Source organism: Aspergillus nomiae (genome assembly GCF_001204775.2).
Source record: "Aspergillus nomiae NRRL 13137 chromosome Unknown contig00031, whole genome shotgun sequence".
NCBI lineage: Eukaryota > Fungi > Ascomycota > Eurotiomycetes > Eurotiales > Aspergillaceae > Aspergillus > Aspergillus nomiae.
The window spans coordinates 143,058-158,049 of NW_015378086.1; the positions used below are offsets into that span (position 1 = coordinate 143,058).

Sequence of the window (14,992 nt, forward strand, 5' to 3'; positions counted from 1 at the left end):
GCCGCATCGCACACATTCATATAGACCCCCAAAGTCGGTGGATACATAATAAGCATAGACTTGTATATAGCTGCGATCATTTTCCAAAATAAAATCTTAAAGACCACGATCACTTTTCACCCTGATAAAATTCTTTATCCACAAGCTCATAGGCGATAGCCCCGAGATCAACTCCCGCAAGAAGTTGAGGATATCTTTGCATAAACTCGGGTGTAAGACCCCATCCTGCTTCGCTCATAAATGTTTCGAAAAATTTCTCTTTAATACACAACTCGTTGTCCGAGTTCCGTTCGAGGATGCCCTCCCCCCACGGCCACCGAATCTTGACACAGCACGAGAACAATCCAAAAACGTCGTCGCGAATATCGCGGAGCACATCCCAGTGTCGAATCAGGTTCACTCGGAGTTGCGGCCAGGGTATATTGTCGAGCACCATGGGATGTGTAATCTGGAGCTGGTCTGGAACCGGTCGCAGAAAGAGTGGGAGGTTTGCGTAGGTCGCAGGACTAGGCGATACAACCCATCGCGTAAGATGGTAGCATAGCCAGCCCATGGCTAAGCGTTCAGGGTCACGGATAGGGCGTCTCTGTGTGGCTTTATAAATCATGTCCGCGAGGTAGTTTGTATTTGTGCCGTAGAGGAGGTCTAGTGGAGAGGAGGGGGAGTTGGGGCACAGGGCTATTCGCTCCGGGTATTCCAACCAAGGGCAGGAAATGGTTCGCGGGTCCAAGAAGTTGTCGGCATGCAGAGGGAGTTGTTTCCAGATGAGACTGGTATCCGTCGTCGGGGGTTCTCTGGAAAGTGTCTGTGTGTGAGGGACTTGCTGATGGCTTAGTTCACCACCCAACCGTAATGAGGATGGGTTTGGGTCATCGCGTGGAGTATTATTTCTGCTCGATTGGATCGGATTCGAACTAGAATCAATGTTGTTCATGAGTCCTCCAGGGATTGCGATCGAGCCCGGTAAACTTTGGTCGCGAGGTTCTTGCGTGTTGGTCGGCACCTCAACTGGACTTGCGTCCCAGGAATTGACAAGACACTTTAAACGTTCCTGATGTGATCGCAGGGCTTTATTTTGCTCCCGGAGACCAGTAATTACTTGCAGGAGGCGCTGGATTCCGTGATCGTCGTGGTGTTCCCGACAATGAGCAACTTCTTTCTCGAGCACGGCCATCTGCTGTGAACGCTTGCTACGAAGGTTCTGCTGTGCGCGCCTATCGCGTAGTCGTTTTTTCTCTACTGATGACATTGTCCGTAGCGATCGGGGGGTTGGCCGGTCGGAGGATAAGACGGGGAGGGGAGGCTTAACGGCGAGGGTTTGGTGGGTAAATCAGGGCAGAGAAGCCGGCGAAGGATTCAATAATCCAGCGGCGTTGCAAGCCCTTGAAGTTGAAACCCCACGTTGAGAGAGGACTCTTATACCGCTTGAACGAATATGAAGTCTTCCAAGTTGATTTGGAACTTAAGTTTGTTCGTGAGTAGCTTCAGTTGCTTTCCACTTCGGGCATGATGGGACTAACCAGACATGGAAGGCGGAAAGCTTAGTTAGGATTAGCGCCACCCTGTGACATGACATATTCCAAAGTATTCTGTTCTGTCAAGATTCAAGACTCGCATTAACTCCCTACTACACTCCTCTTGTCGCAAGAAGTCAGGCAAAAACCCACATCTATCACCGATTTTACGGTGCAATTCCGTCAGACTTCCCAGAGACTGTGCGTTCTCTGGATCCAACACGGACACGTGACCTCAGCTCAAGCTGACGGACGGATCTACTCTCTACTCCGTAAAAGGCCCCTCTGCCGTTCTTCGCTTGCTTCTCCCCCCCGTCCCGGAACCAAAGAAGACTCCGTCCTGGCATGAGGATTTGGGCCACCGTTACCTCTTCATTTCACCACGTGCCCCTGGGGTTTCTGCTAGATTGGCCAATCACGGCGCTGTAAGCCCTAAGGTGCCCCGATGTGGGGATCTTAACGCATACAACCGACGCTACGAAGCTGCCTAGGAACCACTTAGCATCCTCTAGTCAGCCCTAATGCGAGTGAGGAACACTGTGTTGCCGCCGGGAGCGATAGATTAGTTCTCTCGCTTCGTTGATAAATACAAGGCTAGCCAGTGTGCCTCTGAATGGGGAGCTGGAGCTGGCCTGAATTATTACGTCGTCACCGTTGAAAATGCTTCTGCCTTACTATCTTCTCGCAGCTGCCGCCACGGTCATGGCGTCGCCGACCGTGTACTTCATCCGCCATGGAGAGAAGCCAGATGATGGCGGCAATGGTCTCAGCGCTCAGGGGGTCCAACGCGCTCAATGTCTCCGATCAGTCTTTGGCAAGAATTCTGGGTACAACATTGGCTATATAATGGCACAAACACCCAAGAAGAGTACGTTCAGCATCAAGCGGCCGGTGTCTTCCTGGCGGGTCTAGATCGCTAACAATGACTGCTACAGGCGGCAAACGGGTCCGTCCCTATGAGACAGTTCTTCCCTTGGCCGACGACTTGGGTCTTACTGTGGATATTTCTTGCGACCGCGACGACCCCAAGTGTGTGAAGAAGGCCGTTGACAACTATAAAGGAGACGGGAATATCTTGATCTGCTGGCAGCATGAGGCGCTCACGGATATCGTGAAGAAGCTCGGAGCCGACGATGCGCCGGAGTATCCAAGTGACAGGTGCTGAAGCCCTTTTCCTGACCCCTTCCTTGTCGAATCAAAATCACCATACTCCAAATTATCTCAGCGTGTAGGATGACTAGCGATCCTCTACTGACTTCAGATGATAGATTCGACTTGATTTGGACTGATCCTTCGCCATACACGAAGATCACGGAGACCACGAGTGAGCAGTGTCCCGGACTGGATGGTTAAGCATCAGACATGTTGAAGAGTAGCACCCGACATGCGATCGTTCTATGAAACAGACCAGCAGTTATGACTTTTAATTATCGTCATTGGCATTCGATGTCCGTTGCGCTTTTGTTCTTACTGCAGTTTAATTTTCTCTAGTGATTTCCATGGGTTTTTTGACTGGAACTTTGAACCATAGGGAGACAGCCATAGAGGAAGATCGTTCGTATAGGTGATTCTCTCCGCAATATACAAGGACACTGTGTCTAAACTGGGATCTCGCATCAATGGCAAGGCAACGGATCTTTGAGAGTTTTGTGCATCACGGTACTGCTTGCGTGCGATCACTTAATCTGAAACAGGGTTACATTTCACACATGGTGACCAAGGCATGGCTCACGGTTTCGTTGCAGAACATGTTAGAAGCCTGGCGAGACGAGGTGTCGGGCAACCGCGAAGGGGATCCTACCCAGCCAGTAAAACATGAAACGACAGGGCCCTAGGTTACATTGACGCAAATTAATTCCGCGTTATATATCGAGACTATTTTCTCTTCAAGAAGGGATCTTCTCCTAATTGCCGATATTATAAAGCTTGGCAGGGCGGGTTCCCTACGGACCCCCGGCGGCGAATCCCTGATGCACCCCAACTCGCTTGTCTGATAGGGTTGGAGACAGCAGATCCCCATCGCCTCCCAATTCTTTCGCTTGGATCCCATGACATGTTAGGTTACAATGACTTCTGCAGATACAGCTAGTTTCCCTGCATTATAGGACAGTCGGAGACGTGCCAAGTGTTGCCAAGCAGCTCCTCATCTTTTGCATCATACTCGGCTCGGAAGATTCTATGGCGTCAAAAGTAATGCACCGTTCCTGTCCATGTGTCCATGTGACTAGCCCGCTGGTCTATAAAACCTCGAGTTCCGTCTCTCCATAATGTGGGTCTTCTCCTCAATTTCAAGCTTCCTCGGCTACTTGAAGATCCCATTCGTACCGGGTTGGTGACATAGACTTTCGTTCCCTCAAGATGCGCTTCCTCCCCTGCATCGCGACCTTAGCGGCTACGGCTTCTGCCCTTGCTATTGGAGACCATGTCCGCTCAGACGATCTTTATGTCTTAGAATTTGGCCCTGGGGAGACGAAAGTTGTCACAGAAGCAGAGAAATGGGCTCTGAGAGCGGTACGCTGCAATACCCTTTGTAAGCTAACGCCCCACAGTCGCTAATATGGTTGAACAGGAGGGCAAGCGTTTCTTTGACATCACTGGCCGGACCAGTAGCCTGGAACTCGCTTCGAACAAGAAGCAAAAGCTCGCGGTCACATTTCCCGACTCTGTGCAGCACAACGAGACCGTGCAAACCCTGATCCAGTCGCTCGACAAAAAGAACTTCGAAACGGTTCTCCAGCCGTTCTCGGAGTTCCACAATCGCTATTTTAAGAGCGACAATGGCAAAAAATCGTCCGAGTGGTTGCAAGGCAAGATCCAGGACATCATCTCCGCCAGTGGAGCGAAGGGAGTCACTGTGGAGCCTTTCAAACACTCTTTCCCACAGTCGAGTCTGATTGCGAAGATCCCGGGCAAGAGTGACAAGGTCATTGTACTTGGAGCGCATCAGGATTCCATCAATCTCAACTCACCATCAGACGGCCGTGCACCGGGTGCTGGTGAGTTCTTCGGACGTCTTGTCCAGCGAATACCATAGAAGATCGCAATGCTAACAGAGGGGCGTGGTTAGATGACGATGGATCTGGTGTTGTTACGATTCTTGAAGCCTTCCGCGTTCTCCTGACGGACAAGAAGATCGCAGCCGGCGAGGCTCCGAACACCGTGGAATTCCATTTCTATGCCGGAGAGGAGGGAGGTCTCCTGGGAAGTCAGGACATCTTCGAGCAGTACTCGCAGAAAAGCCGCGACGTGAAAGCCATGCTCCAGCAGGACATGACTGGCTATACCAAAGGCACCACTGATGCTGGAAAGCCGGAGTCGATTGGCATCATTACTGATAATGTTGATGAGAACCTGACCAAGTTCCTTAAGGTCGTTGTCGATGCTGTAAGTTCAGTCCTTGCCTTTGATCGACCCTCTGTGCTCATAGAGATTGCCTGTAGTATTGCACTATCCCGACCGTCGATTCACAATGTGGATATGGGTGCTCTGATCATGCCTCCGCCACGAAGTATGGTTATCCCGCCGCATTTGCGTTCGAGTCGGCCTTTGGCGATGACAGCCCGCACATTCATTCGGCCGATGATACGATTGATACCGTCAACTTTGACCATGTGTTGCAACACGGAAGACTGACTCTTGGTTTTGCATACGAGCTTGCCTTCGCAGATTCGTTGTAAGTCCTATGATGACAGGTGTATGAGTGAGAAATCAACATATTCGTGTGTATAATATGTGGGCAGTGTTCAAATAGCACTTTGAATCAGCTAGTCAGCAGCATTTTTGAGGAAAGTAGGGGCTGATCCCAGAAAAAGTCTAGCTGGAGGCTGTTAGAGACGTATCAATACGCTATCCGTAGTCTTCCCTACCATAAGCGGATTCTCACACGGTGGAAATTGCCATTCCCCTTGCTGTGAAAAATAAATAAAAACTAGAGACATTTTAGAAGCGTGAGTATCAAATGTGAAACTCAAAATGCACCATCAAGCCCTCCGATACGTTGGAAGTAGGCACTAGAAAACACATACTGCGTGGAACGACCGGTGTTTACATCACGTCGAGACTACTGATGTCTTAAAACGAAAGAACTACGGGCTATGCCAGGGTTGTTTCTCAAAGTAAAAGATTCAATTGACTGTAGGGTCTGCCAGTCCAATAGAAGAAGACAAAACATTAGATCCTGTCACTGTCACAGGGGACAGGAGGAATAAAAGCAATAGACAAAGGATTGGATAAGCCAAGTTATAACTTGACAATCAGTTTTGTTGCAACAAGAACCGGCACTGAAAGACATTTCAGTCCATGGTCGTCATATGGAATGAAATGCCCTCACCAGGCCAGTTTAAGCCTGGTTCCAGTTGCCAAGTTTGGAGCCACCGTCGAGCGTAACAACCCGAGTGTTGTTGTACACGTTTTGCAAGAATTTCTTGGAATTCTGCTTGCCGTCCTTGATGAATTCATCATTCCACACCATCCAGTAAGCCCAGTTGACCTTGTCGCGAGCCTGGATGGTGGGATCGGGAATAGGGCCGACTTCGGCCAGAGCCAAGACTCTCTCGTTGTTGGTAACGGCCTGGAGCTTCTTGTATTTGTCTGCGAGGACGCCATGGTCACCAGCATCGGCGTAGTGGTCGACGGTGGCGATGTCACACTTATCGTTTCCGGGATACCAGTCAGTCTCGGCGGTATTGCACACCCAGACCACGTTGTGGAGGTTGTGGAAACGAGTGATGCGGTCGTAGATCATATCCCAGAGCGCCTTGAACGGGGCAGGGCCCTGGGCACCCCACCAGAACCATCCTCCCTCGGGCTCGTGGAGCGGGCGGAAGAGAATGGGAACATTGGCTTGATCCAGACGCTTGATCTGCGCGGCGATGGCATCGATATCACGCAGCAGGAGGCGATAGTTGGTCCCGTTTCGACGGTCGTTGACGGCATCGGCAACGTTGAAGCAGGTGGCCTTGGTGTAGAATCCGCTGTACCATGGCTGTTCGGCATTGTCGAGCAGACAAGTCGGAGCGTACCAATGCCAGACCAGGGCGTTGATTCCGTTACGGTCTGCGTGCTGGATCACATCCTCGACGGCGTGAGACTTGCTGCCGTGAGCAACAGCCGATGGCGAGTAATACATGAAGTCGCTACCCAGGATCGCAGGGGACACTCCAATGTTCTGCTTGACCCAGTCCCAGCTGCCTGTATCCTGCTGACCGGAGATATAATGCGATCCGTACTGAGACTGAATGTATTTCAGAAGCGCTCGAGCGCCAGGGGTGGCCGACTTGTCAATATTGTCGTAGGACAGACCCTGGCCGCCGGCGGCCAAGGCAGTAGAGGTGAGGAGAAGAGAAAGGAAGGAAAATTTGGCAAGCATGTTGGAATATACCAGCTATTCTATAGAAAATGAGCGAATGACTTGTAGAATAAATCGATTAGGTATGTTCAGCATCTAGGAATTGCCCTGCCCTTTATACGTCCGTAGACCTCGAAGATCCTTGTCAGTTTAGTGATGAAGAGGCTCATCATATGATAGAGGTGGAACTTTCATCTTGTTCATGACGATCAATAGACACTGCCATCTTCGCAGTATGTTCTTTTACTGTCTGAGGACCACTACAGCCTGTGTTCTCCAGTTTTTCGTAAGCGATTCCACTATCCCTTCGCCCCCACAGAGGACCCAAGCGGGTACACCGGATCCAGTCTCCCTCTTTTGTATGCCATCGGTATGTTATAGAACATGCAATAGGTCAATCGCCACTGTTAGCCCTTTCCATAGAGTCTGAGGAGATGTATAGATGTCTCAACGCTAGATTCCTGCTGGTGTGTTTCAGCTAAGTCGTTGACAGCTTCGTTGACTCCAGATAATCAAAGTTAATGTGACCATGGCTTGGCTGCATACGGAGAAAGGTAATACCACTATTGTTGATGGGATCTATGCCGGTATGTAGGGTTGAGGTGTGTTAGGCTTACCGTTCGGGGAAACCCCCGTCTGGCTCCACAGACACGGCAGCATCGGATATGGATCTGAATTGCATACAACCGTTGAGGAACCGTTCATTTGTGTTAGCCCCAACTTGATTAAGAGATTAATCAGGAAATTGCCCCAAATCTATTTCACTGACTCGTTTGAAAGAGGGGCCCTGGTCGCGGTGAATTCTCCGATGATCCGCCGAGAATATTCAGTCCCTTAGAAAAAATTTAAAAAAAATTAAAAATAAAAACAATAGAAAGAAAGAAAACGAAATTCCGTCTCAATCTAAGGATTTGACCTACGGTATATACAGTTTTTGAAGCCTTGAATCAAGAACGGGTTGACCTTTCTAGTCACTTGTCGCCGTACTGTGACCGACATTCTGACAAAGATCATGCAGTCTAAGATATTCCAATGCTAGCAACTCAACGCTTCCTGGAATATGATTATATTAGCTTCTCAGCAGAGACATGGGCTGCAGATCACCGTTTTATATCTCCCTTTTGGTTGACACTATCGCACGTAAGAATCTCTGTCTTTGATGAGATTGGCTGGGATTCTATGCCAAGTAAAATGTACACGATACAAATTCTAAACACTGGACCTTATCACTTTAAGTGCCGGCGATCTGCAGGGCAGTATGGGATCTTGGATTGGATTCCCTGATAGTGATTCGTAATCCCTTTAAACCATCATCACAGAGTTACTGTGTGCATAGTGTGGGGTCCACTCTCATCTTTGGCTCGGTGTACTCTAGCGTGTTGTTTAACGCTTTCAAGAAAGTCTGTGCCATAGTCGGCAATCTCGGCCATGGACAAATTGTAAATGCGACTATTTGTGCTGCTGATTAGTTCGCAACAAATTCAAAGTAGGAAAGATGTTATATTTGAGAACAGAGAGCTGTACAGGGCATTCAAGATCCCAGCGGAATTACTTCAATGCACAGCCAACGACCACATCGGGCACGGGCCGATCTCCTGACCAAATGAGGATACTATCTTGTCGTTCGTCAATTCGAAAAGCCGCTCCTAATGTCGGGTTAAGCCCTGCCTTGTTGCTGCCATGGTTTGGCCTCGTTTCATAGTGAGACAAGATGCTCGGCAGTTGTGAACCCCCTGTAACATACGATCTAACATAATTATACAGTGACTTGTGTTCGATGATGCTTTGACATTCTTTTGTGAGATTTGAGCGCTCCTCGAGTATAGGCTGCGTTTATTCCCTGGCTGTAGCAAGCTCTGTCGTAGTGACCTCATAAACTTGGTCGAGTTATCATTATCAATAGCATGTAAGAGATAGTGACCCATGAACACGCGTCTTGTAGAATAGAATGTACGCCGAACTAAAAGGCTTGGCCGATGTATGTTCGTTAGTATACTGTCCATGTAAGCGGACATGTCCAAGAGGTTGCCGGAACCACCTCCGTGATAGGGAGTGTTTGGTTGCTGAGAGTGTTCTAATAAGTTAAGATCTTCAATGTCATTAGAAGGCCCATGGGTATACAATCATGGCTCTATTCGTCATCTGAAACATGGCTTGTTCTTAATTAATTGTAGCGTTATATGCACCCCGCTAGAACGTTTCCTTCCCTGGTTCGCCGATATCCACTCTATAACGTGTATATGATCAATATAAAATTCTCTACATATGCCCCAGTATCGGGCAAGGGTACCCCTCTTTCAGATCATTAGCTTCATTATCATACTAATGACAGAGAGTGAGTGTGGGGACTACGACCCATGGTCTACGTGCGTTTTCTGAATTGGTACTGAGTCGACGTCAAAAGGGAAAGTCGGTGACGCGTTGTGCTCATTTGTGCTACATCCAATATGCTGAGAGGTTGATACCAACATCATAAGGTGTTGTTGCTATGTGAGCTTGCAATCTAATTCTCTGATTCTTCCGTACCCGAAGATCTTGCCTCAACGACAACAAGCCCCCTAATTTGATTCCATCATGACCTCTTGACTATCTCACATGAACATTTGTATATATTACAATGGACAGTGTAGTTGTTAGGGAAGAATTGCCGACACCTCCCGTGTAGGATCGAGTTGGTGGGATGGTGGGAGCGATGAACGATGAACGATAAAGGGTTGGACACGGGCTTAAACTAATGAATTGTATACAGATTAGAATACTGATTCCTGGAGAAACAGCAGAGACAACGAGCCACTGAGTTTGGGCCAGTACGCGGAGTCCTTTTCATCCGCTTGGAAGGGGTGATTCGCACACTGCATATAAACTACGGTAGGGTCGGCTCCCCTCTTGCATACTCTTATATCGCTGAGGGACGTGGAATTGAGACCGCCGATAAGTACTTCGCAATGCTCATTGGATAAAGACCGGTGAGTTCTTAGCACTGGATATCCCACGGTAGCTGTCATCTGCTAGAATAGGCTGAACCAGCAAGCTATACGGAGCACAGGCACAGAATCTCGAGCTGCGGGGAAGCAGTTATTTCCCCCTCATTCAAGACAGTCTGGTGAGCATTCCGATTTAAGCTACAGTTTCCCAGACTGCCAAGGGGTTAGTTTATCATGCACCGCGGGAGCCCTGATAGCTACCAAGTCGCGGCCCATGGGAACGGCAATACTGCCGACACCATATTTGCGCCTGAGCAGATGGGATTACGAGCCTGGTCGGATATGCATTCCGTTGAATTCTACCTGTTAACATGCAAGTACGAGAGAGGAAATGTTTCACGCTCCAGTGGCTTTTACAAGCCGAGGGTAGCCACAATCCATTCGGTACCCTCGCCTTCATTCCCGAGAGCTATACTATATAAGATATAAGTTTGCCCACGGCTCTCGCTTCAAACGTGCGAAATTTTGGTCTGCTCCTGTCTAAACTACGCCAAGACGATCGTTCACATTCCATATCGCCGCGACTTGTTCCGCAACTCAGCAAACATGTCAGACCTAAAGATCGCACGGATTGATGTTTTCCAAGTCGACCTGCCTTATTCAGGCGGTGTCTATTACCTCTCTGCCGGGCGAGAATACCGGAGTTTCGACGCTACCATTGTGCGGATAACCACTAATACTGGCCTTGAGGGCTGGGGAGAAAGCACGCCATTTGGATCTAACTATATTGCTTCCCATGCGCGCGGCGTCAGGCTGGTATCGCTACAATGGCACCAAGCCTGATCGGTCTCGACCCGCGAAGAGTCGACCGTATCAATGATGCCATGGATGATGCACTGCTCGGACATGAAGATGCCAAGACAGCCATTGATGTGGCATGTTGGGATATCTTTGGCAAGTCGGTTGGACTGCCGGTCTGCGAGCTTCTCGGTGGTCGCACGGACGCTCGACTGCCACTGATCTCTTCTATCTATGTCGGAGAGCCGGAGGACATGCGCGCACGAGTTGCCAAATACCGCGCAAAGGGATACAAGGGGCAATCGGTCAAGATCGCAGGAGAGCCTGTGACTGATGCCAAGCGGGTCGCAGCGGCTCTTGCCGATCAGCAACCTGACGAGTTCTTTATTGTGGATGCCAACGGCGGATTGTCGGTAGAGACCGCTCTACGGTTTTTGAGGCTGTTGCCTCGTGGTCTCGATTTTGCGTTGGAGGCCCCTTGTGCCACCTGGCGTGAGTGCGTGTCTCTCCGACGTAAGACCGATGTTCCGATCCTCTACGACGAACTCGCCACGAATGAGATGTCCGTTGTCAAAATCCTGGCGGACGACGCGGCGGAGGGGATTGACTTGAAGATTTCCAAGGCGGGTGGTCTGACCCGAGGCCGCCGTCAGCGGGACATCTGCCTGGCAGCGGGCTACAGTGTGAGTGTTCAGGAGACGTGTGGCTCGGACATCGCATTCGCTGCGATCGTGCATATGGCTCAAACCGTTCCGGAGCGATCCTTGCGTTGCATCCTGGAATGTCGAGAGATGGTTACAATCAAGACCGCGGATGGAGCGTTTGACGTCCACGATGGCTTCGTCACAGCGCCAACCACGCCAGGACTAGGAATTGTGCCGCGCTTAGACGTCCTGGGAGAGGCTGTTGCGAGCTATTGTTAAAGTGTACATAGCTGGTTAATTGTTTTGAAGAGATAGTCGCGGTCGTGTTGCAATGAAACCATTTAGTATCATAAACTGTGCCATACCTTTCGCTCAGCTGCTGTAAGAGTAGTCGACAAACCTGCATTTCCAGTCTTGTGCATAGTATATCTCCTGATGCTTGGTTTCCCTGCTTCAGCACTGAGGAAATCCTCCCCTCTACTGTGCAAAACTGTCAGTCTCATGTACCGAGATTATCTACCGATAGACACATGTTGAACAGGTGTTACTCCTGCTGCAGACCCAGTGGCTGGGATTGAGACGTAATGTGAGCTCTATCGCGAAGGAAAATCTGCTTGTAATCGCTATCGGTAGAAGTGTAACAGGTGTCGGGATCTCAGCCGATGCGCTCGGAAGAAGAAGATGAACATCAATTAATAATATACCGGGATCACTAGCCCCGATTTGGCAAAAATTATGAGAGCCACCGTGGACATGAGTATAGCCTCAAGCTCACTGTGCCAACTTCTTCATGTTTCCCCGCACAGTTAGTAGGGTAATTTTCGCCATAGAAGTTTGGTTCCGACTCAAAGACACCCTTGATAAATAAAGAGGATACGACCTGCTTCTACCACGTACAGATTACGAACCTTATATCCAACAACCACAAGGTAATCCCATATAAGCAAACATGACTCAACCACAACCAACAACCCGTCAGGCTTTTCGCCGAACAGACGATCATACTCCCGGTACCCCTAAGGTGAAGCTTGTCACTGAAGCAATCCCTCCCCTATCCCCCACCGGGGTCATGATCAAGGTCCATGCCGTGTCTCTCAACTATAGGGACGCCAACATTGCAAACGGTGGCAACCCTTGGCCGGTAGTGCCACATGGTATCCCCTGCAATGATGCAGCGGGTGAGGTAGTCGCCATTGGCGAGAGGGTGAAACAGCTGGCGATTGGGGATCGGGCAGCCCCAATCGTGGACACGGAGAACATCACCGGACGGGAATCTACTCGGTCTTGGTTGGCGGCCGATGAGGATGGAGTACTGGCGGATTACATCGTGTTCGATGAGCACAAGCTATGCAAGCTGCCCACGTACCTCGACTGGGTTCAAGCGAGCCTTATCCCTTGCGCCGGAGTGACCGCGTGGGCAGCGCTGAAGGATATGGAAATTGGTCAAACCGTCTTGATCCAAGGTCTGTCCACCGTATCTGAGAACTAGGCATGTTTTCTTCTGACGAATCAAAAGGTACTGGCGGCGTGGCCATGTTCGCGCTCAAGTTGGCGCGAGCTGCAGGTCTGAAGGTGATCATGACCTCCTCGAGCGACGCAAAGCTGCAGAAAATGAAGGAGCAGTTCCCCAGCCCCCCGCTATTGACTGTGAACTATTCCAGAACCCCGAGTGGCATGAGGAAGTTCTGAAGTTAACTGAAGGAGCTGGGGTCGACATCGTTGTTGAAGTTGGCGGATCCTCCACGCTGGTTAAGAGCATGAAATGTACACGCCGTGGCGGAATAGTTAGCCAGGTGGGATATCTCAGCAAGCAGAATACCAGTGAATTCTCAGAGCTTCTTTCTGTTCTCATCGACCGGAGAGTCATCCTAAGGTGAGGCTTAATTACAGACCATAGTCAACCTGAGCAGGGCTAATATTCACTATAGGGGAATCAACGCTGGGTCTAAGCAGGATCAAGACGATCTTTGCGCTGCGTTGTCTGCCACACAAATCCAGTTCGATGATATTATCGACTCAGTATACCCGTTTGAACAGGCCGATGAGGCAATCGAGTATATTTGGCAAGGTAAACAGGTTGGAAAGCTGGTGCTTCGTCTATAGTACTCCCGCTAGCTAGTTTGGATAGTGAAGAGTTTTAATACAATCAGAAAATGCTTCCATAACCTTCGGAATTGCTCTCGCTCAGTCATGTAAAGAAGATTATGCTATTACCAACATCTAAAAAGCCATAATGAAGACAGACGGCAATCTATGAGTGCTTACCATCTTGTGGGTGATGCGTAGTAATGATTGTCTAGGGAGTAGAGCACGGCTTCTCAATCGGGGACGTACTCAACAAGTCCGATGCTACTTATTTAACATCGATAGATCAATTAATTAATGCCCACACCACCGCCAGACTTCCCAGCTTAATATGTACCGATATACCCTGGTATGAGCGTTCGTAACCGTTGTAGGATACGCGCCAAGCCTGCCGAGTGGCTGTTTCTAGCTCCTAAAATCGGTCCGTTTTTCCACAATTTTATAGTTAACGACCTTTTATCAGTGTGGCTATACAGAGTAGGAGTGCGTCTCTCATCTAGACTCTTTTTCGATCGTGTATTCATATGGTTCGTTGTAATGTGCTCTTCGCCACCGGATCCTGTCTATGATTCGAACCATGCAGAAATATATATCTTGACGCACCAAGAAGCAAACTTGGTGCTACACAAATTCTTTTCTCTAGGTATGTATGTTTAGTAACCATTCGATTAATCACTACTAAAGACAGTTTTACTTTGCATCTTACAGTATCAGACAACTTTTGTTCGGGCAAGGAAGAATATAATCCAGACCTGGTTGAACCACCAGGATGATCTAATCACGGTCGCGATTGGTAGTCTGTCAATTATGCCATAAAATGAATAGTTTTGCGGCTAAGAAGCATCGATTGTAATCCATGAGTAAGAGCATGAGGGTATTCTATCGCTATGGGCCGGTGAAGGTCATACTGACAACCGCATACTATGTATAATCAAATGCGAGAATTTATGTTCATTTGAGTTCATGTCACATGCAAAAAATGATGCTCTCTAGATATTCTATGTACAGTACAGATGTCTTGACGGTTTCTAACATACCGATCAAGATGCTTATATATATAGTAACCATTAGAACAGCCTTGAATCTGGTGCCTGGGCGACGGCCAAGTCCCAGAACTATAGGCCCGCTATAATCGAATTGACTGTTTCTAACATGTCCATCCCAAGATCTTCTCAGTGGAAGACATCAACACGGTACGTGTCTATTGCGTGGGTGGAGAATGCCGTAGAAGCGAATTAGATGGCGTTGTTGGCGCAGGTCCAGCTAGCAGAAGAAGAGTTCTCGTTGATGGATTTACCCGAGACGTAGAGTCCCAAACCGCACTGCAAGAAGGTTAATACCATGATGGAAAGGTTGAAGAGGGTGAACACATACAATGGCGCAGGCAATGCCGAGGATGATGACGTTAACGAGGGTTAGGAAGATCTTGCGAGGAGAAGAGAACCAGACTCCCTTGTTCATGACCAGCCAGAAAATGGCAGGGAATCCGTAACTGAACCAACTGCCGAAAAGGGCACTCTGTAGGGGATATGAATCAGCAACCGACAGGGAATATGGGGGCTGAGGGCACCTACAATCAAACTCAGAAGGTCGTTGAAGACGGGGATGGACTCGGCAATGACCCATGCGATCAGCCACAGGGCGAGTGCAATGCCAACCCAGCTGCCAACAGAAAGCAAG

The 14,992-nt window shown here is 49.1% G+C and overlaps 6 protein-coding genes across 6 annotated transcripts; 4 read left to right on the forward strand and 2 right to left on the reverse strand.

Moving 5' to 3' along the window:
- Positions 1–109: 109 nt before the first annotated feature.
- On the reverse strand, positions 110–1,249 carry ANOM_003165 (bZIP transcription factor; the record flags this gene model as incomplete). The annotated part of the gene is made up of 1 exon (XM_015548422.1): positions 110–1,249. One exon carries the CDS (start codon positions 1,247–1,249, stop codon positions 110–112), a length of 1,140 nt encoding a protein of 379 aa, XP_015410367.1.
- A 904-nt stretch (positions 1,250–2,153) lies between these two features.
- On the forward strand, positions 2,154–2,867 carry ANOM_003166 (putative phosphoglycerate mutase family protein; the record flags this gene model as incomplete). The annotated part of the gene is made up of 3 exons (XM_015548423.1): positions 2,154–2,382; positions 2,450–2,672; positions 2,783–2,867. Coding segments are annotated over 3 exons (522 nt in total), but the record flags the coding sequence as incomplete, so codon positions are not given.
- Positions 2,868–3,872: 1,005 nt separating this feature from the next.
- On the forward strand, positions 3,873–5,191 carry ANOM_003167 (M28 family metallopeptidase; the record flags this gene model as incomplete). The annotated part of the gene is made up of 4 exons (XM_015548424.1): positions 3,873–4,025; positions 4,084–4,510; positions 4,582–4,898; positions 4,955–5,191. The coding sequence occupies 4 exons, from the start codon at positions 3,873–3,875 to the stop codon at positions 5,189–5,191; spliced, it is 1,134 nt and encodes a 377-aa protein (XP_015410372.1).
- Positions 5,192–5,853: 662 nt separating this feature from the next.
- ANOM_003168 (putative mannan endo-1,4-beta-mannosidase A precursor) lies at positions 5,854–6,882 on the reverse strand (the record flags this gene model as incomplete). The annotated part of the gene is made up of 1 exon (XM_015548425.1): positions 5,854–6,882. One exon carries the CDS (start codon positions 6,880–6,882, stop codon positions 5,854–5,856), a length of 1,029 nt encoding a protein of 342 aa, XP_015410377.1.
- A 3,730-nt stretch (positions 6,883–10,612) lies between these two features.
- Positions 10,613–11,506, forward strand: ANOM_003169 (mandelate racemase/muconate lactonizing enzyme family protein; the record flags this gene model as incomplete). Its single annotated transcript, XM_015548426.1, has 1 exon — positions 10,613–11,506. One exon carries the CDS (start codon positions 10,613–10,615, stop codon positions 11,504–11,506), a length of 894 nt encoding a protein of 297 aa, XP_015410376.1.
- A 670-nt stretch (positions 11,507–12,176) lies between these two features.
- ANOM_003170 (zinc-dependent alcohol dehydrogenase family protein) lies at positions 12,177–13,330 on the forward strand (the record flags this gene model as incomplete). The annotated part of the gene is made up of 3 exons (XM_015548427.1): positions 12,177–12,694; positions 12,744–13,100; positions 13,156–13,330. The coding sequence occupies 3 exons, from the start codon at positions 12,177–12,179 to the stop codon at positions 13,328–13,330; spliced, it is 1,050 nt and encodes a 349-aa protein (XP_015410349.1).
- Between the last annotated feature and the right edge of the window lie 1,662 nt (positions 13,331–14,992).